The sequence below is a fragment of the Gavia stellata genome, chromosome 1 (assembly GCF_030936135.1).
Source record: "Gavia stellata isolate bGavSte3 chromosome 1, bGavSte3.hap2, whole genome shotgun sequence".
NCBI classification, from domain to species: domain Eukaryota; kingdom Metazoa; phylum Chordata; class Aves; order Gaviiformes; family Gaviidae; genus Gavia; species Gavia stellata.
In genome coordinates, this window is record NC_082594.1 from 32,675,867 (window position 1) to 32,697,806 (window position 21,940).

Sequence of the window (21,940 nt, forward strand, 5' to 3'; positions counted from 1 at the left end):
CAATTGGCAAAATTTTAATACTAGGTTCACACTATATTGTCTGCAGCAGCTCAGATAATTTATTCCTTTTACCCAAAGTCAAATCAGAAGTGGTCCCAATGGTGCCTCTCCCTTCGCTAGAAGGCATTGTGTATTACTCACTGGCAGGTTTAGGTAAAGAGATGACTAACACCTTGTCCAAAAGCATGTTAAGCATTGAAAGCTGCTATTTGCTATAAACTTATATCAAAGACTTTAAGAGATGAAATTTGGATACAACAGGAGTTCAATTGTTTTGAAGCAGGTTCAGGAATTTCAGCTACTAGGTTGCACATAACAGTCCTTGATGTACACATTCTTGAAGAAAAAGATGCATCTGTAGTTTGTGTACAGAGCTGATACACCCACCACCCCACCTCCCATGAAAGAAATACTATGTTTTCAAAACTACATTCTCAAAGCTTAGGCAACATCATAATAAATTGCTGCCCATGCAACTTTCCTTTACCGCACTTCCACAAGGACAGTAAATAAGTACATTTGCTCTTATGTGAAAATGCATTTCTTCACCGTATTATTTGCAACACACTACACAGGCTCAGGGCAGCAGCTTCTGGATATTTTTATTTTGGGGTGGGGGGGCAGGTCACACTTTAACCGGCAAAAATGCTTGGGTTTCACAGTTTCTGTCATCACTGACGGCACTTACAGGTAGGTGCAAGAGAAGCCATACGCAAACAGGGGCTACATACACGTATTTGGGTTTAAATAACTTGCTCAGCATCATATAGGAATAAGCAGAGTCAATTCTCATTTCTATTTTCCTTTAGCTGAGTGTGTAATTTGCTAGCCTCCTTTCACACTTAACAAAAAACAGCCTTCAGGCACTAAACAACATCGGTTGAATCCCTGAGGACAGATTATCACATGCACTAATCAAATAGGATTTCTGTATGGAAAAAGTGATTTAAAATTATCAAACTGCATATGCAAAAGGAGCTCAAAATTAGTTTAGGTAAACTTGTTTCAGGTATGCCTTAATTCCTGATTATTTTGACTGTAACCATAACATCATTCAAGATATTATGAACACTAAAAGTTTACATGGGCTCAAAAACCAACAGGGATACTTCACAGAAGGAAAATCCATGAGGGCCTGTTAAATAAAACACCATCACCACTGGCTTTGGATCTCTCTAAGCTGTGAATCATTAAAGGCTGGAAGAAGTATTTTGGGGAGGTATCACTGTGCTTCTGTGTTGTTTTACTGGTCTTCTCAAGACATTTGCTATTGACCACCACCGCTGACAGGATACCAGCTACATTATCTTTGGTCTGACCCAGTATCATGTTGCCTCTTTCCAAACGGTATCAAGCAGAATGCCAATGCTGGTAATATCTTGCCTTTTGGTAAGTGGTTTACAACCAGCCCAACAATAAATGCAATTAAAAATATCATACATAATCCTAATGATTTACGACCTAAGAAATTCTGAAGGTTGACACTACCCTCCCAATGTAAAAATGTGGGGAAACTTTTTACAGATGTAAATCAAAGAATTTCTAAGTGTTATTTATCTCATTCACCTCCTTCATTTACTTACTAACTACAAATAAACCTTACATATTTTTTTTACAGTAATACCTAAAAGCAGTCATTAGGGTCTTGTTATGCTAAAATGCTACATAAATACATAAAAGACATCATCTTTGCCTCAAAAGGACTTATTCTAGGCCAAGCTAAAGTACATTAACAGCAAAATGGAGCACTCAATAACCTGAATTACTTGAGAGGTAGTTTGGAAAAGGTCATCTGAGTTCCACAATGCTTTTGAGAAAAAAAGTGAATAAGCAAATAAGCGCAACTGATGGCTGAGAGTCCTCCTTTAAACGCCCCAGTGTAACCAACTACCATCACTCAGATACTGAATCCCCAAACAGCTTGATTCCATCAAACAGGTTTAGCAGTTCATCTTGTCAGCATATTTAAACAGCCCCCAGCATACAGTAACTCATTCTTCTGACTGAAGCAAAAATACAAACAACACGTGGCCATCTTACATAATATTCGCAGAACAAGGAGACACCAAGAGTGAAGAGCAATCATTCAAATGCAAACCCAAAGAGAAACAAAACAAAAAAAAACCCAAAAGCCAAGCAAAACCAACTGTCCATCAGAGAAATGCAATGTAAATATAAGAATTCTGACTCAATTTAGCAGTTAAACCCTCAAGATCTGCTTTACGTGTGACATTCCACAGCAGTGAGTCTCAGTTTTCAAGTGGTATAAAATACTAATCTCTAGAAAGTAGCCCTTCATAACCTTGAAGCCACACTACAATTAACATATAATCAGAGTGAACAGGTTTTAACAAGTAACTGAGAAAAACTGCAACTTATAAAACACACCTTGGATTCAGTACAAGTCTACAGACTACAACATTTCTAACACTAGTCTTTTGACATGCTTAAGCCAATGTAATAAAAGGTATCTCAATATTACAAAGAATTCCCTCCTACAAAAAACAAAACTCAAGCCCTACTCCTAGCCAGACACAAAGTATACAATTTTGACATCTGATGCTGAAATGCAATTAAAATAAAAGTCAAATATTAGAAAAAACAGACATCTCCATGTTAAAGTGTCCGAAAAATTACTTCCAAGAAAACATTTTGAAAACCCACTAGCATTAGTCTTGTTTAGAAATGGCTTTTTAAGAAAGGCAGGGTCATGAGACTCTTTCCAGTCCATCTACTATCTCTGTCATTACCACTTACAAGTGCCAGCCCAGTCCCAGCACTGTTTAATCTGTGTGCATCTGACACAATCCTTCTACTAACACAACTGAGATTTGTCTATATATTTTGTATTAGCTGCATCTAGTTTCCCAGGTTCACAGGCTCTTGCTAACACTGGCACTTATTTGTGCTAGTACATTAACACTATTTTTGAAACAGCTCTTTCTTTAATAAAAGCAGAAAAGGGGATTTTTATTAAACACTACTTGACACTGTAAGAGTCTCAAGCTATTGTGTACCTTTCTGGGAATTTCAGTAATGTAAGCTCAAAGGATTTAGCAGAAGAGAAGGGAGCAGGCTAGGAACACACAGCCTCAAGAGAGCTCTTCTTGAGCTGCTGGGGAATTGCACCTGCACACACCTATGTTAAAATAAGGCTTTCTGGAATGGTCTCCTACAGTGGCTGTAAAGGAAGCCTGCACAGATTAGCTCAAGTCTGAAATAAAATCTTTAGATTCCTAAGGCTACCTGATATCCTATCTGATATAAGCATGTTTCCCATTTCACAAAAAAAAATACTAATCGAAGGGCAATACTTTTATTTAGTACTCTGAACTGTGTAAAAACCCCACTATTACTATAGCAATTGCAGTTTGAGAAGCACCCTTAGAAATTTTAACTGTACTTAAGACATCGTTGGACTGACTAACATGTAACTGGTAGGTAATATCAGTGAACTAACCTTTTTTTACTCTTTCCAAAGAATTTATAAATCTTTCATAAGAAAGATATTTTTCATTAGAAAAACTGAATAAAGTACAATACTGGAACACTATTTTTCTGACTGCTTAGTCTATACAATTGAAATCAAATAACAAAAGATTTGGAAATTTGCTACAAACTTTCCAATCAAGAGGAAAGAATTCAAACCAAAAGATACAGACAATGAAACTAAAAAAAGAGTTGAGAAATAAAAAAAAAGTCTAAAATAACATTCTAAAGAACATTACATTTCTAAAGCTGTCCCTTATAATTTTTCCCCCCTTCATTTAAATAAAAAATATTAGTAATTTAAGCTTTTGGTTGCAGCAGACAGTCAGTTTATGAAATAATTTTTCAATTTGATTATATTCTACTCTAGAAATATAACAGAAAAGACTTATTTTTATTTTTAATCTACCAATTTCTTGAAAAGTAAAACTGAAAAGTTGCAGTTATAAGTAAGTTTTTAAGCGTTTCAAAGAAAGTGTCCACACTCACCAGTGCTGCTGCTTTCAGATTTTTCTTCTGGTTGGCTTTCTGGAAAAAAAACAAATGAACAAAAAAGGAAACGTAATGTTTCTGTGTTGATTATTTGAAATTACATCTAAAAAGTGGGTTGCAAAGCAAAGAATGATAAATTATGATAAAAATCACAATCACTGGGTTTGGTTAATGTTTATAAATTTACTTTCTGAAGACTAATTTGCCATGGGGAGCAACAAAAAATATCTCCTTTAGTGCCCAAACTCACAACTTAAATGAGAGAACTCCATTACACCTCTGATTGAGCTCTGCAGGAATGAAGTCACACATTTATACAAAATCAGTACTAGGATTATACTTAAGCAATGAATAGAATCCATTTATCTCACTGGTCACTCTAGACAAATTAATATTTTTGTATACTTAAAAAAAAAATCAAGATTCTGCAAAAGAATGCTCTTAATTGGCATTAGGTAATTTTTTGAACTTGATCAACCTTTTCTCTACCCTTTCTGCAGATCACGCAAGGATTTATTTTTTCAATCTTTTCCCTTTCTGATCATTGGCCCTCAAATGGTACTATAGCCCATCTTGTTAGGTACTAAAAATACATGTAATCAGAGACATCTCCTGTGCCACAGAACAGAGAATCAAAGTATGTATGAAGGAAAAACCTAGACACAAGTGTCACAAAGTGACTTACCAAGAAATTATCACTCAGGTGAACGGCAGAGTCAGATTCAGAAACAGCTTTCTCCATGAAATTGCAATCCCACATTTCAAGAAATGGCAGGCAGTGGATGTATTTTGGTAAACTGAGTTCTAACACCTACCAAGTGCTATGAAATTAAACCCTTACATAAATTTGTCAACCAGAAATTTGACTGCTCCTCCTATATTTCTCCTTTTTACGCATCTTCTAAGGTAGAGAATAACAAGGACATTTTCACTTATCTGAAAACCAGTTAAAAATGGAAAATATACTTGTCCTTAGCTCTCAACTCAGACATGTCGCAGCTATCATTACAGACTACTTATTTACAGGTGAGAATGAATTACTGCTCTAACTTGGAGAGTAATTTTTGAGTTGAGTTGGTTTGATCATTTCTGCCATTTACAGGCTGGATATTAACAGGAAATATTTTACAAAACCTTTTTCTTGCCACTGATTCTTGCTGGCTTTCACAGCTGATGGCCCTGTTTACTCATTGAGATGGCTGACAGCCTGAGGACTAATGCAAATGGAAAAAGCAGTATCTCACAGATCATGCTTTCTTTACCAGTGGCTGTCCTTAGTCTTAGCAGCTGAAGGCATGTGCTTTCTCACTGACAAAATATCATTAGATGGCTTCTTCCCACCCATGAGCATTCACAAAGTGAGTTAAGATCCCTGCCAACTTTCAGACATACATGCAAGATAGCCTGTTTGCAGAAAAACATGTATTTTGTCATTGACTTTTTTTTGTGTGTATTTAGCACATTTACAGCATAACGTTATTACCCAACCAATACCCTAACTCAGTTGTTACTTAATTAAGGAAACATTCAGTACACACACAAGCAGCAAAGAGGACGCAATGAAGAATGTGCAAACATACTAAGGTATCAACCCCTGCCTGGACTGAGATATAAGAAGCAGCTGGATTTAAAGCAGTTTCTTTTTAATTCTGTTTCAATGAAAAGACTAGCTACCTAGCCAAAACTACTGCACAAGACACCACACTTAAAAATTGGTAATGGCATCTCTGATTCAAATAACAATAAATGTGTATCATGCCTACAGGGAGAGTGTGTGTGTTTGCTTGTATGTAGCAACACAATCTGCCCTCAACAGCAGAGACAAAAAACCAGACAAAATTCAAGCCTTGCAAAAAAGTAAGGGTTTTTTTTTTCCCCATCATTAGACAATTTGTTTTTGTTATGATTAGGTCACAAGACTCTGCTTCAAAAATCTTCTCAGCACTAATATCATGAAGACGGTAAAGGTAGTTGTACTATGTCTACTCAATATATTTTATCAATGCAGACTACAGCTGCTGAGCATCCTCCACAACATGCAAGCTTCACATATAAATGTCAACCGGTTGGGATTGGTTGGTTGGTTGGGGTTTTTTTATCCTGTTTTTTTTTTGGGTGGGGAGGTTGGTTTGGTTTTGGTTTTTTTTTTTTTTTACACATACATCAGTGAGACTGAAAAAAACAAAGAAATTTAAAGTCACTGGAGTAGTCAGAAGGCCATCACACTGAGCCCATTCTAACATCCCGTATATTTTGTGCATTATATCCTCAATTGTTTAAATTTGTACAGGAATTAACAGTCTGTAGTTTTAATAACAAAAATGAAAAGAAAATTAGGCGCTTACCCCTGCCAGCCAGCTGAACCCACTTTACAGTAATTTGTTAATCCTCACAACACTACTATGAAGTAAGTAAATAAATATAATTTCCATTTTTTAGAGATGGAGAAGAGACATGATGTAAGCAGTCACAGTTGTTTTCTAAATGGACCATATGTCACAATAATACATACGAAATCTTGACCCATCAAAATGCTGTGTGTAATTAGACTAACTTGAGTCATATATTCTGCTTTTCTGATCATGGGTTGCATCTTCTTTATGAGCCTTACAAATATTTGGAAATTTGCATAAATGCCTGAGATCTGAAAGGCTGCTGTTGCTTCTATTTCTTTTGACCATGAGGCTGCTGATAGGTTTTCCTCTTCTGCTAACAGCAGTCCATAAAAGATTGAAGTACATAAAGGAACAAAGAAGCACTAAGTATAACCCCAAAGCATTTTGGAGACTGGAATGTGTGGTTAAGTGACAGCCTGAACAAATAGAGACAATTGGAAAGTACTGTTAAAGCAGACAGTTATACGTCAAAACTCCTCAGCAGGCAGAGCTAAGACAGCAGAACGATGAGGGAGGGTATTTATTTCCTAAATAAGAGTTTGATGAAAAATTTGAGAAGTCAAACATTCATCTAGTAAGATTAGAAGTAGTACCACAAGTTGTCAAGATTCTGAGCATTATGTATTCTACTGGAAATAATTAAATGTAAATATAGGAGTAACTGCTTTTATGAAAGAAAGAAACATCTTTCCAGGATTTTTATTAGTGTTTCTTCCCTCCAGATTTCTTTAAATGGCTGGATATATCTGATATTTCAAAATACAAATATACAAAATGCAGAATACAAACCTCTGAATATTCATTTTCACTGGAATACAATCATGCATGGTAAGTTATATAGTAGGCATGATACATGTACAAACTCAGAAAAGGTCGTTTCCTATATGAGAAGCTGTATAAAGGAAAAAAAGGAGCTGTTCTAAGGTATACAGGCAGAGTTATGTGTATTATTGAGCAGGAATACAAAAAAATTTGAATTTAATTAATTGAGATTCTGAAAGAGAAGAATCAGAAAACTGGAGAAGAACACAATGTTAAAAGACAGCAATCTTCTGTGAAGCATGGAACAGTGACACAATCCATGCATGAATGCTGCTCAGAAACAAAGGTCTGGTAGTCATTCTGTCAATGGAATTCTCTAAACACTTTTTACTTTCAGTAAGATGGAATGAGCATGAAGGAATTTAAAGTCACTAAAATAGGCATTAAGGCAATCCCACTTATGAAGGGGGAGTTATGAAGATATATTCAAAATTTCAATAAAATGAGTCATCTCACCCAACTTTACAGAAATATCTTATACTTTATCTGTGCCTACAGTGTAAAATCTTCCTCTCCACCCATCAGTCCTTTACAGTTAGGGATGCAATTGCCTGCTAAGGTCTGTGTTTTCCCAAGTCATATTAGTAGGACATTTTTCCAAGAACTATCTCAGTAAGAAACTTTTATCATTATCTATAACATAGCTGCATTTTTTATTTATATTTAGAGCCAGCAATCCTAAACTACCTGCTGGCAGAAAAATTAAGCAACAGGCAATTAAAGCAATAAGGGAATTAATTAATCATCACAATCACAAAAGTTTGCTGTTAAATGTTTAACAAAAGCATGTTCCCATTCCTTCAACCAAGAAAGAAACTGTCAAATTATAGCACTTTCTTATGCCAGGGTGTCTGCCAGTAGGAAGCTCAGAAAAAACCAATTTTAACCAAACACACCCTGTATCAAGCCCATGACTTGCCCCCAGATAGTTCTTAGCTATACACGCATAAGAAAAATTCATTTTGTTCAATACAACACATAGAAATATATGCAAAATGCTCTCCTTTTCTCCCGCCCAAAAAATTACAGCTATGATAGCTGATGACAAAGATAAGATAAAATGACTGGAAGCACAAATAGCATTGTTGCATAGCAACTGTTGATGTACATATGGTGATGTTTATGGAACAAAATGTAGTTCATATTTAATGCAGAAATAATACTGAAACCAGCCTAGACAGCAAGACCTAGACAGCAAGAGACAACTGTGCTTTGGATCCCTCTGCAGTCATCACAGAAGCCACACTTCCCGCCTGCTTTGCTAAACTGATGTTCAGGAATACCACCGCAGGTCTTAAGTGATTTGCCCAGCAATGAAGACAACGCAATGTCTCACATGTGCAAACAGCCTTGCAAAGGAAATAGGGAGGTATTTTGCAACAAGTACTTTTGGAGTGCATTGTATTACCCTGTATTATTCATTAGAGGTATTTCAAAATACAGAAATAGAAAAAGAAAAGAAACAGGAGAAACCCCAGAGTTAGTCTAAACAGAAAGTACACAGTGTGTGAAAGCCAGCATAGACTGGATTTTTAATAGTATCTGGGACGGGATCCTCTTTATCCAGCTGTATATTAGAATGGAGTTTAATTTGTGTTTGAATTTATGTATTATTAGCTACATCCAACACACAGAATAGAATAGAATAGATGACTTCAGCTGGAAGGGACCTATGACGATCATCTAGTCCAACTGCCTGAGCAATTCAGGGCTGACCAAAAGTTAAAGCATGTTATTAAGGGCATTGTTCAAATGCCTCTTAAACACGGACAGGCTTGGGGCATCGACCACCTCTCTAGGAAGCCTGTTCCAGTGTTTGATCACCCTCTCGGTAAAGAAATGCTTCCTAATGTCCAGTCTAAACCTCCCCTGGTGCCGCTTTGAACCATTCCCACACGTCCTACCCTGGATACCACGGAGAAGAGCTCAGCACCTCTCTCTCCACTTCGTCTCCTCAGGAAGCTGCAGAGAGCCATAAGGTCTCCCCTCAGCCTCCTTTTTTCCAAACTAGACAAGCCCAAATTTTATATTAGCTCAGATCTAGTACACACACTGCAGAAGACCAGGAAACTGCGATTCGTTAGACTCTGGACATAAAAAATGTCACCTCAAGAGCCTACTGCTGTCCATTAACTAATATGGGACCACCAGAGGTGCAGAGGTTTACAATGTAAGAAACTAAAGGATTTCTTCCAACTACAACAGGTATTAGAAGCAAGTTTAGTTAAGACAAAGCAAAACAAAAACCACACAAAATCCATTCAGAGGTCTAGAAATTACATCATGCAGAAAATATTAAATTACTTGTCAAGTCTGATCTCTTTTACTTGCTGTAAGTGACCTGACGAGTCAATGTGAAGTGCTGAATTGCCCAGAATATGTAAACTCCCTGCAGCATCTTCCAAGATTACAAAATATTTCAGAGGCAGCTTTGTCATTCTTCATACGTTTTCTGAAAGACCATCAAAAAGATGGTCACTACAACCTAAGGATCCCAGGATTTTAGAACAGCACACAGAACAGATCTTAGGGCTTTTAATGTGCTCCAGAAAAATAATAAAAATAATATTAAAAAAAGCCACAAAAAAACCCCAACAAAACCCACCCTTTACAAAAGAAACCCAGCTGTTTTATGCACTTTGCTCCACTTTAGATATGTTCAGTCCTCAAGAAAGGTATATGAGAGCAATAGTGCATGAAGCACATTTTTATTCATATATCATTCGCGTAATTCCTCAAATGCATCCTTCCAGATGCAACATTAGAAATGCCATCTGCAGGTCCACAGCAGCTTAATCTTTGGTCCATGGTTCAAACCAGCATATTGTTTCTGTTACATGGTGCACTTTGCAGAAGAAAAAGGAACAAGATCACCAATGCTTTTCACAAAAATATGCTAATAATAATTTGAAGACAAATATTGGTCTGTGATCATAAGAATGAAGGAATTTCAATTTCCTGTGACTGTCTCTTTCTTCAGATGTGCAAAGATGTGTAAGCTTTTATTGAGTCTTCTTCTATAATTCATATAATTATAGAGGTTTTTTCCATGTGGACTTTCCGGCATCAAATAGGGTAGCAGCCTTTCTTTTGGTCTGGGTATCCATACAGTTTCATTCCACTCTTCAAACATCTGTTTTCACAGTAGCCATAATTCACTACGAACTTTGTTGAAATTGGCCCTGGAGCTCACAACATATTGGTGATACACATTCAAACACAAGAGTGGGGCTGCAGGAATAGTGTGTCCATAAGTGATCTGGCTGGAATTTGGAATATCTGTGTTACATTCATCTTTGCAACCAAAAAAGTCATGCAAGAAAAGCACATTAAAGTTTATTTTTGATTGTATTGCCAATGCCAGCTTTAACACAACAGCAACACGTTTTAGCCATTTTGTATTTAAGCAAGTTTCATGAAAACTCACTGACGACATGTTATGCTTGCTAATCTCAAGCAAAACCAATTTTGACAGGGTCTATGCTGATTCAGTGCTTCACTCCAAACATTTCTCATTTCACTAACTACCCTTTGCTCCCGATTAATGTAACTTCTACTCAATAGATCCATGGTCCTTGAATAACATTTCGTAGTTGTTAAGAAATGCCAAATTTTTAATTGATTAAATAAAAATAGGACAGCTTCTAAGTACCTAAAGGTTTCAAGACTCTGCTATTACAGATGGTAAACCAGAAGTAAATGGGCATCTTATAGCTATCACATTCTAATGACTTCCATCCTAACTGATGACAAATACTCCACATTCAAGTTAAGCATCTGCACTCACTGCAGCTTAAGTTACCATTAGAGGTTTTTGAAGCAGTATTTTGTATAAAAAGGTGTCCCATGGGATTTGCAGTAAACATGCAAAAATCACTGAATGTACATTCTAAACACATATTCACATCTGAAATCTCTCTCTTCTGTCAGGCATTCTGAGGTCAAGACACAGAGAAATGAAAAAGGATGAGGCAGGACTAAAATGTTTACAACATTCTTGAAAACTTGCTCCCTATCTCTTTCCACATTTGTAATCTATGGATTATAAAATGCAGTATTTTTAAAGTGTTGCAAGTCACACACATGAAAATACAGCAGGTTTTTTTAAGAGAAAAACTAGTATCATGACTACATTAGTTTCAGAGAAAGGGTTAACAACTGAAAAGTGCCCAAGTTGTACTGTAAGAGCTTGTATTTCTGAACACAACCATGACAGTCAAGCCACTTGTACCTTAATATCTCAATGCTCAGCCATTACATCTTTAAATAGATTTTAAAAAGGAGGTGATCAAACTTACTAAGTATTCTAACTCTCTGTTGTGAGCTACGATTCTCCCTCCCTTATTTATTCAGTAAAGCATCACACTGCCATCACAGCAATTACTTGCCAGCCTGTGAACATCAAAACATCAGAAGCTGGTCCCACTGTAGTTTTCTGCCCCACAGAAGGCAGAAGTATCAAAAAATATTACTGTTATTTGTCTTCTGGGGACACCAAAACCTAAGTGCCTGAAACTGAGATACCTTCTGCAGGCAATGAGATATGCTCTGCAGACACCTTCCTTCTCTCTCTAACATCCAAAACATGACTGTAATCTCAGTAGAAAAGCTTACAGCACATGGGAGTTACATGCTGAAGTCTGCTGAACTTATTGTACAGTGTAACACTACCACGTACCTTAAGTCTAACATGCAATTTAGGACATATGATCTTGAATATCCTAATCACTCATACAGCTACTGAGCTGAACGTAAGGCAGGCCAAACAGCTGAAATCCAGCGAGAAAAATTATAAACTTACTGCTGTACCATTTGGTATTATGACCTTATCAAGCTTTAATACACTTAAACCATATATATATGGTTTAAGAAAATGTGATGAACAGATGTTTTATTGCTAAAATAGATCTATTCAGCTGGACAGAGGAAGAGTCAGCATTCTTATAAAACTATATTCAGAGACCAATTCAAGGAGAAAAAAAAAAATATTAGTTGATCCCAAAAGTCCGTGGGAACATAAAAATTTTTTTCCAGTGACAACTGTACTGCACTCTATGCTCTCTCTGTTCTCTTCGGCAGACCCACAGCTGAAACGTACATGATAACCCTAAGCGAAGAATTTAAATTAGTTTCTCAATCACATGAAGAAAAGAGACAGACACAAAAAAAAGTACAACAGTGATATGTATGCAGATAACAACAAAAATTGAGCCAAAATCTGACTTCTGACTCTTCTGGCCTTTACAGCATTCAGCTTATTGAAATCATGTATACTGGAATTATAACAAATAACTTTAATTCTAACTTACCTACTGAACTTTCTGTGAACACTGTTAAGGTCTGTCCTCCGACACTTTGCAAAAGAAATGGATGTTCCCTTGGTGCACTGACTGAAGCAGGTTTTCCTCCAATATCATTGATGCTTGCAAGCTCTTCATTCAAAGTAAATGACACCTAACAGTCACAATTACCACAATATTACTAAACAGACTCAATTACACAGCTTTACGAGTTATGGGGGGGGGGGGAAAGAGAGAAAACACAAGTAGTATAGCATATCTCCATTTCAAAAACATAAAGAGTGGGATAAGAGTCTTACTATATTGTTGTTGAAATACAGAATTCAAAGCTTTCATGTACTTAATAAAATTTACTCGTATTTTAAGAAATTGTAAATGACTTCCTCCCAAAGTCAGAGAACAATTTGATTTCACTTATTAAAATGTAAGGCATAATAGGTTTTCAGATATTGTTCAGTATGAGTGCTTTACAATGTTTCACACAGCCAGTTTAGTTGCAGAGAAAGTGCTAATCTACTATGACAAGTGTTATTACTCTGGGGACTCCTGAATTGCATGCACCTCAGGAGAGGTTCAAATATGGCTCCTTTGCTATGCTTATATCATATGCCCAATACAGGAGCTGAGGAGGTACTGGGGGAACTGAGTAATTAGAATACCTAGCTGCAGGACACAGCAAGAAACCTGAAGAGGGATATTTCAGACAGGCTCTGCGTGCTTCTCCCGTATGTCCTGCTTAGCCTCGTTCTGCCATGCAGCAACAGGGTTCCCGGGAAGCTACCCGTTCTCATGGGGTTCCTCACCGTGTGGCTCTACACAAACTGCAAAATGTGCTTTGTAGCTCTCATTAATATCAAGATTTTGGTGTGGGGCTCATAAAATTAGGGAGATTGGCTCATATTCCAGCCTAGACGAGTTCAATCAAACATCCAAACCTCCAACAGAAGGCTCGCCACTTATTCTAAAAGGAGTTTGTCCAGGTTATCAAATGGCAATGCTTCCCTGCAGCTTGCTTCCCTGCCTTTTTTTTTTGTCCAGAGTTTATTCCAATTCAGTGACAGACCTATGTGGTATATGAAGTAATTCTAACTAACTTTCCTTATCTCCTGTAAAAGATACAGGAAGTTACTATCATTCACTGAGGCTGCTAATAAAAGCAGTTACCTCTGCACGCAGAAAAACCTTCAAGTTGCTTTACATTTAGTAGGACCAAATTCCAAATATAAGACAGAATACTTTCTGAAATTGCAACCCTCCATCTCCAACTGCTTTTGCTTTATCATCATCCTCCTTAGTTCTCAGACAGCCTTTTGCACTAACACATCTCAAAATGTTTAGAGAGAAGGTTGCTACTATGATTGCTGCTTACAGATGCATAAACAAACTTAGGGAATAAAGAAACCTGATGAAAGTTCCACAGTAAACCTATGGACAGAGCTACGAACAGAATTCTCCCCTCCTGATTCTGTGGTACAATGCTTCATTACAGGTGTAACAAAAACTATGTGATATTGGAGACAAGCATGTTCTAAACAATTTTTAGAATTCAAAATATAACACATTCACAGTCTTTGTATTTAGTAATTACTTACTTCTGTTCTTCCTTGATTTCTGCAAAAGAAAATATTTAATGTTTTAGTTTCCATAATCTAATTCCACAAGTTTAGCTTCCCTGATAAAAAAACAAATTCAAATTCTAGTTTTGTTACTTATCTTCACTCCTGAGCTGCTCAATTTTTTTTTTTATGCTGATGCCCAAGAATAAATGGGAAAAGTCAGCAAGCGAGAACAGAAGCAGCAAAATAGCACATAAGTAAGTTAAAGAACATTCTCCAGTTAGGTGTGCATGTTTCTTGGGTTTAAGAATTCAAGCATCATGTAATGGGATACAGCCACTCCCCAGTATAATTTCATATAATTTATATTGATAATCACTATACAAGCAAGTACCTTCCAGGTTTCAGAGAAATATGCACAGTGTTTGCAAGAAACAGGATTATGTGTTTTAAGAGCTGCAACATAATCTATGTTACTGCAGATAATTTCTTCTAAGAATTGCAACCAATAAAGTACAGTAAAGGCTTACTTGGCAATCCTTAGTTTTCCCACTTCACCCCTTCCTGAAGCTTTATTCCACTGTTGTGACAAGTATTTGGGGACCTAAAAAAAAAAGACAGATTTCAAGAAAAGCAGATTTTAAAATTCTGTGTAAATCTTGTAGGTGTTTATCCTGACCACTTCAGAATACGGTACAATCTAAATATAGTGGACAATATATTCTATTAGGGAGAGCAAAGAGAACAATGTAGCACAAAAATAAGGCCAGTGTAGAGTCCCAAATGAGGGAAAAATCTTATAATACCTTTGATCTCAGATACTATTATTCAATCATGAAAGGCAAAAAGAAGATCAGCATCATATTCTTAAAGAATCCAAATAATTTTATCAAGTAATACTATTCTTTTAAATAGTCATCAGAAATTTTCATCTCTCTATGAAGAAAAAAAAGAACAAAAAACCCCCAAAAAAGCCAATGACAAGAAGTTAGGCAATAACAACTGAGAGACCAAAAGGTGCTGTGAAAGGAAGGCTTAGAGTTTGGGAACCTCAGACACATTCAGCAGCAAACAGTTGCCCTACTCCCACCAGACGTCCACTTCTTCAACAGCAGAACTACCCTATGCAGATCTACCTCCCATCACTCATTCCCACCCCTCCACTCTACTGAGGAAGGTCTTTGTGCAGCTGGTCAGTATATGGAAAGAGCAAACTAATCTGGCTGGGAGGCGTGGGGGACTGCTATGTTTTAGCTGTGCTGATTTTATGTTTATCACATGGAACAAGCAAACCAGGTTCCCAACCCATTTCCCTGAACAACTGCACAAAGCAAAGGTCAGTGCAGGGACAGGAACAAGCAGTCCTACTTAACCTGATACATCCAAGGAATAAAAGCTGCTCCAGTGATGCTGACTCACCTACACAGACATTCCTTCAGTTACAAAGGCTTTGGTGTCTGCAACCTCAGGTGGCCTGGGCTTAAGATGGACAGTAAAGGCGCCTACATAACCAACCAACAAGCTGGAAGCTGGCTTTCCAAGCAGATTCGTTTTTCCTCTTTTCCCATCAGTGTAGCTGAAATCACAGCCTGCCTCTCCAGTCTCTGGCCAAAAAAGTACCAGCTAACTACTGCCAAGTAAACCAGACCCCAAGAGCTGGCACTTCCACAGCTAGCCTCAGTGCCTTGCTGCTGCCGCTGTGCTGCACACTCATGCTCTTCAAGCTCCCAGATGCATCCCAGATGTGACAATGCTTGTGTGCAGCAGCAACAGCACTTACATTTTTCTGGAGAGAGTAATGCCAGTAGAAGGTGTCCAGTTCTTGGCAGAGTTACCCCAGTTCTCCCTAAAGACAAGGCAAGCTTAAAGACGACGGTCAACATTAATTCTGTGAAATCAAAAGGTTAAGTGTTTATTTCGATATACGGTGCTATCGCTGATGAACGCCTATAAATCTGAGCACTCGTGTGAGGGTACAGTTTGCCAGGACTTCAAAAGGTGGACTGCGCTGGTGGCTGCCACTGCCCTGCCTCAGAGAGGAGCTCCCAGCTCAGCCTGTCCATTCAGCCCCAGTGAGGCACTTCAAGCTTCACCGTTTAGCCCCAGAGGAATGAGGAACTTCTCTACCTTCTCTGCTCCACCGCGTAGCATCAGTTCTTCTAGCCACATCTACCTTTCCTTGCAATAAGCCAGCTCAATCAGTTATAAGCACAGAGTGCAATGTTTTGCAGATCACATAGATTTGCAGATCACAGGTTTTTTTCCCCACTATTCAGCAATTACGACTGTCTTTTCTGTGATGATATTTATACAGACTGAACATGACACATTAGTACAACAAAGGTGAGATTGGAGCAATTTCCCCCCTACACACAAGCTATTAAACGTAAAAGTATCGTGGCACATCAAGAGATGGAATACAGACTTAAGGCAAAAAGGACAATCTCACACCTGACTATTTAAAACTAACTGTGAGATGTTCAAGTGATATGGAAATTACAGATTTTTTTCAAAAGCAAATAGCTGAAAGCAGTCTAATAGAAGCTACTACTTCCTATAAACCCCTTTCTTTCTAAGAAGGATGCAGCAGTTGCTGGGAGAACATCATCTTAAAGACCTGCAGTAGTCTCAATGTCTAGGAAAACAGTGGCTTGTTAAAGGAAAAATCATTTACTGTTCCAACACCACATACTAAAGAAGTATTCTGACACAGGAATTTTATATCTTTTTTCTTCATATGCTTATGACACTTCAGGACAAATCTACATTCTTTAATTTTGCAGCAACATTCTTTACTGGTACAGCAAAGTTTATTCTAGCTCACACAGTCCACAGCTACCGAAAACATCTGTGCCCATGTAGAAAAATGGTGTAAGACACAGCCAGTGAGAAACGTACACTCTGCCTGTGGCATTTTCTCTTTCAAGCAGCAAAGAGGCACTTTGTAATCTGATTTTTGTCTTGCATAGAATAAAAATAAGCCAAGTTTCACTACACAGCTGAGGAGGCGAAGAGCCTGTTCCAGGAACTTGCTCTCAAACAGCAACCTGATAACTTCCCAAAGCTCAAATGAATTTAACACTAAGCTTGCATTTACCTGTTCTTCAAAAAAAAAAACCTACAGAAAACACCTTGGTACTGGTGCTTAGCACTTTCCTTTAGTCTCACAGCACCCCATGAAGTACTGTGGAATTGCTAGAAAATCCAGATGTCCTCCAACTGCTCAGCCAAACTAAATGTCAGTCCAGGTTTCCATAAAGTCCTAACACTGGGTCAAAAATTCCACAAATGCACAAAAGACAGACATGAATTGGTACAATCTACTGATACATATTTTTTCCGCAGTTTTCAAAGTGGTAATTTTCTACAGCAGATTTCATGCCAGATCAGATATGATTTTCTTCCTAAAGCCAAGATAAATGCTATGACATGTGCCCCAGCTGACTAAGTAGAAATATTATTATGTGCTCGCACGTAATCTGTATCTGATTTATATTCCCAGGTAATAAGGTAGACACACATTCAGTATGAGTGGACAAGGAGTGAAGGACTCTCGTGCTGTTAAAATCATGGACTTGCTATATAATATAATCAGACAGGGAATTTATTCAGATTAAGAGGTTGCAGATCAATCACACTTCTTTCAGCTGCATGGGAAATAGTCTCGAAGAGTGCAATTCATCATCTTTCTGCTGGCCTATCTGCAGTCAAGGGCTATGCAGAGAAAGAAAAAGGGTTATGAAGGACCGTGATCAAAGGATTACTTCTAGCTATACACAGTTACTTCAGTTAAAACCAGATGGGACTCTCAAAACCACGTGCTAAACTCTGTAGCTCCATGCTAATGGCATAAACAATCACAGGAAAGATTAAATAAAGTCTTACACACTGTAGACCTCTTAATTTGCCACTTTCTTTTAACTTTAGCATAATAAAAGTTTAACTTATAGTGAACAGTCAGTTTTCAAACTCTTAATACTCCTTGAAACAACATACAGACAATAGGAGTGACCTGCTTTTACAGAGCAGAAAGAATTTTCAAAGATCCCACAGCAGGATTTTGAAAAATATACACCCACAGAAAGACTGACTTGTGGACAGAGTACCTGCCATACTGAAAGGCTACTGAACATTTTCAAGAAAAGCGGCCTTTATTCTGGGACTTGTAGGTGAGAATACTCTTCTCTCCAAAAAGATACAATTCAATCACAAGAAGAAATCTGACGTACTAAGCAGCATCACTTCAAGACCTCTTCAGACTGCTGTTTCCTTCTTGCCACTCACATCACACAAACACCCAGGCTCCAGTACACAAGGCACCCTGCAGGTAGTGTACAACATGAAGCCCCCTGCTCCACACATCTTTCAACTTATTCACAGCTTCCTATCTGCCTTTAGAACAAAACACAAAAGCAGCCCCTATCTGTAATAAACTACTTCCAATTTTCTATATGAAATTAAATTAGCTCCTTCTCTATATAGCAATCCATACGCAGTACATGCATCAGAAACCGAGTAAGGCTGATGTAAGGTTCTATGTTTTCATTTTCCTTTGAACACACAAAAAAGAAGTTATATAAAGATGCCATCTTTCTAAATCTAGAGCAACGCAGCAGATTAAATAAAAAAACCAAACCATCACACAGGGAACAAGAAATTAACAATTCTAATGGCTAACACTAAATGGGCTTCACTTTACCACAAGTATATAACCAACAGTTCTTATAATATTTCCCTACCTTAGCTTTCACTGAAAACACAGAAAAAATTATTTCAGTTGCTTTCTGGGTTTGTATTAAAGCGACTCACTCGATTTCCGGTACCTCCTCTTACTGCTCATGCTTCTAAAGTACTCATCACTACATTTTTTTATTGCCTGTTAAATAGTCTCTCTGGAGTACTTCCTGTGCTAGCGTAATACATACTAAAAGGAAATTAAATAAATTTATTCCAGCAGAACCAATTGCTCTCTCCCTCAAAGGAAGGATAAATTCAGCGTTGTTATCCTAGCTAGTGAAGATAAAAAGTACAGGTGCTACACACTGTTATGCCTCTGAGTGTGTTGAAGGTCTTGGTAAAAAGGATGGTTGTTTACAAGTTCAGGTCTGGAGGAATTCAAAGGATAAAATCCTGCACGTCTCTTACTATGGTCTACCAACGTTAGCAACTTCGTATTTTTTTTTATTTTTATTATACAAGACGACAGCCAAATTATAAATTCAGGCCACGTGCATGAAGGATTACATTAACACTTACTTGGAAGAGCAATATTTAAGCGTTCCTCTCAGTCTAGTTTTCTCAGGCAGCACTCTGTGCTCACAGAGTGGCATCAAGTAGAAGCACAGATGTGCCTGAAAATTCCTGGCTTGCTTCAAGAACGACCAAACTGTATCAGACTAAAGGATAAGTAAGTTCAGTGTCCTGTCTCCAAATGCCACCAACAGCAGTACTTATGGAAGAGCAGGAGAACATAAGAAGAAAAGTTATTTCCCCAGCATGTTATTCTAATTACTGTGATTTTTTGACTCAGCAGCCTTGAGGTATGGGAGCCTATTCATTTTTAATATCTCAATCTGATTTTCTTGCCTGAATTTGTCTAATGGCTTTTTGAGCTTCTGTGAAGTTTTGACATTCACAACTTCCTATTGCCACAAGTTCCGAAACTTAACTACGTATTGTGCAAAATGTTACCTGCTTTGTTTGCTCTTAGCCCCACCAGATGAATTAATTTGACACACCTTTAATTCTTATGTTAGAACTGACTCTTCCCTACACACTTCTTCCCTATCCACCTGTGACATTACTCATTACTTTACAGACCTCTGTAAGATTTCCAAATCAATCATCTTGCCAGCCTGAATAGTAACAATGCATTTAGGAGTTTCCTCCACAGCCACCATTCCTCGTTCCCCAGATCATCCCTGGTTCTCTTCTCTGTACTGTTTTTAGGTCTACTGTATACTTTCCACTATGGAGGATGAGACCAGAACTACACACAGCATTCAGGATACAGGCAATATGATTGCATAATAATATTTTCTCTTTTGTTCTCTGTATCTTTTGTAATCATGCCCAATGTTGAATCTGGTGTTTTGATATGACATTCTCACAGTTATCCACATCTATTGTGAAATTAAACCTCCTTTCTAATGACAACAACTAGCAGAGACCAAATTGCTGTGTAAGTATTAGGATAGTTTTTCTCTATGCACATCAGATTAGATTTTTTCAACTCTGAATTTCATCTGCCATTTTATCATCCTGTCACTCAGTGTCATGATACACTTCTGCAGCTTTCTGCTGTCAGCTTTCATTCTTACTGTCCTGGATAAGCTATTACAATTACAGCACGATGCAGTTTTCAGGAAGTTTTCATGAAACCAGACATTCAGGTGTCAGTGTGAAAGAGGAAGCCAGATGCAGCGACCTAGCCACCACAAGACTTGCTTAGCTGTGCCAAATTTCTGAAATTCCCCACCATTTTCAAGTGCCATAATAAGATGTTAGTTGAAGTATGAGGGTGTCACACCCCCTCACCACGCAGGACCAGTATTCGAGTACTCGCCTGTCCCCACTGGTTTTCAAGTTGATGGTCTGAGCCTGATCTCTGCCACCAAAGGAGGAAGAGGAGGCCACTACTGTTTCTCCCCAGACAGAACAAATACAGGTCCTGAAAAACGGGAGCACATCCACGGGGGCTTAGAAGGGGGCCAGGGCACATACTCCCCCACTGGCTGTGACTCTCCTCTTTCCTGAGCCAATGCTTCTTGTTGTCAGCAGAAGCAGCCAAGACACCTTGATAGAAAGACCCTCCACAGAACAGAGGCAGCGGTGGCCGAGTTAGCAGCAGACGTGAGCCTGGCCCTGCACCAGACAGGTGCTTGGGTTTGATTTGATGATCTTTATACCTTTTCATAGTGCCTTCATTATTGCTGTACTATTCTAGCACTAAGGCGAGCTGTAGTGACAAGACACAGGAGCTCATTTTCCTTATTGTGTTTTTATTTTAAACAATGAGGTGAATCTGGAAGCCCTAACTTTTGTAGGGTCTCAGAATTTTGGGAAAATATAACTTACGCTACCATGTAACTCAGCACGAGCCAAGGACTGCTCTCAGGTATCCCAATTTTCCCTGTTTTGTGTAATTTACCCCAGCAGCGACCCAGGCAGACGCCACGCGTCGCTGCTCGCCCAGCCCCCGCGCCCATGAGAAGGGAAACGGGCGCAACCGCTGCCCGGGGGCACCGGGAGGGCCTGACGCGAGCAACCCTGGCCCCACGCCGCAGGCCGGGTCCCCCCGCGCCCCAGGCACGACCCCGCTCCCCGCTGCAGCCCGGCCTCTTCCGCGGGACTCCCCGGCCGCCGTCGCCAACTCGGGCACGGCGGGGCGCGGGGGGAGGCCCGGCCGCCACAGGCCGCGCCGAGCCGGGCCCGCGGGAGCGGCGGCGGCTTCTCACCTTCACCAGCCACATGCCCGTGTTCTGCTTGGCCCCGGTGAGGTCCAGCTCTCCCTTCTCGCTCATGGCGGGGCAGGTGGCCGGGCCGAGGGGGAGGACGGAGCGGGCAGGCGGTGCACACGGGCAGCTCTTCCTGCTCCCGCGGCCGCTGTACCGGCCCGGACCCGCCCGGCAGCGCACCGCCGGCAGACGGTGGCCCGCGGCGGACAAACTTCCTCCTCTCGCGGAGTGTGGCGGGGGAGGGGCGGGACCACGGGCCCTCGGTGCGGGGGAGCCGCGGGTTCGAGTCCCCGCCCTGGAATGACAGTGGGCGGAGGGGACCCTCGACATGGCGGCCACGAAAAATTATTCTCTTCCTGTATAGGAAGGGTTATGCCGGCATGCTGGAGAACAGCAGCAGCATCGAAATGATAGAGAAACCGGAGGAG

The 21,940-nt window shown here is 39.1% G+C and overlaps 1 protein-coding gene across 2 annotated transcripts in view; it reads right to left on the minus strand.

Annotated features, from left to right (window-relative positions):
- The window catches only part of GTF2F2 (general transcription factor IIF subunit 2), a 90,523-nt gene extending 68,893 nt beyond the window's left edge, over positions 1–21,630 (minus strand). The window contains exons 1-5 of one of the 2 annotated variants that reach the window (XM_059836303.1): positions 21,513–21,630; positions 14,586–14,659; positions 14,092–14,110; positions 12,509–12,653; positions 3,979–4,017 (exon numbers count right to left, since the gene is read on the minus strand). In XM_059836303.1, the coding sequence (XP_059692286.1) occupies positions 3,979–4,017; positions 12,509–12,653; positions 14,092–14,110; positions 14,586–14,659; positions 21,513–21,578 (343 nt within the window). In that variant the 5' untranslated portion in view covers positions 21,579–21,630. The remainder of the gene's footprint in view (positions 1–3,978; positions 4,018–12,508; positions 12,654–14,091; positions 14,111–14,585; positions 14,660–21,512) is intronic. The other variant, XM_059836313.1, reaches the window with a different exon arrangement.
- Between the last annotated feature and the right edge of the window lie 310 nt (positions 21,631–21,940).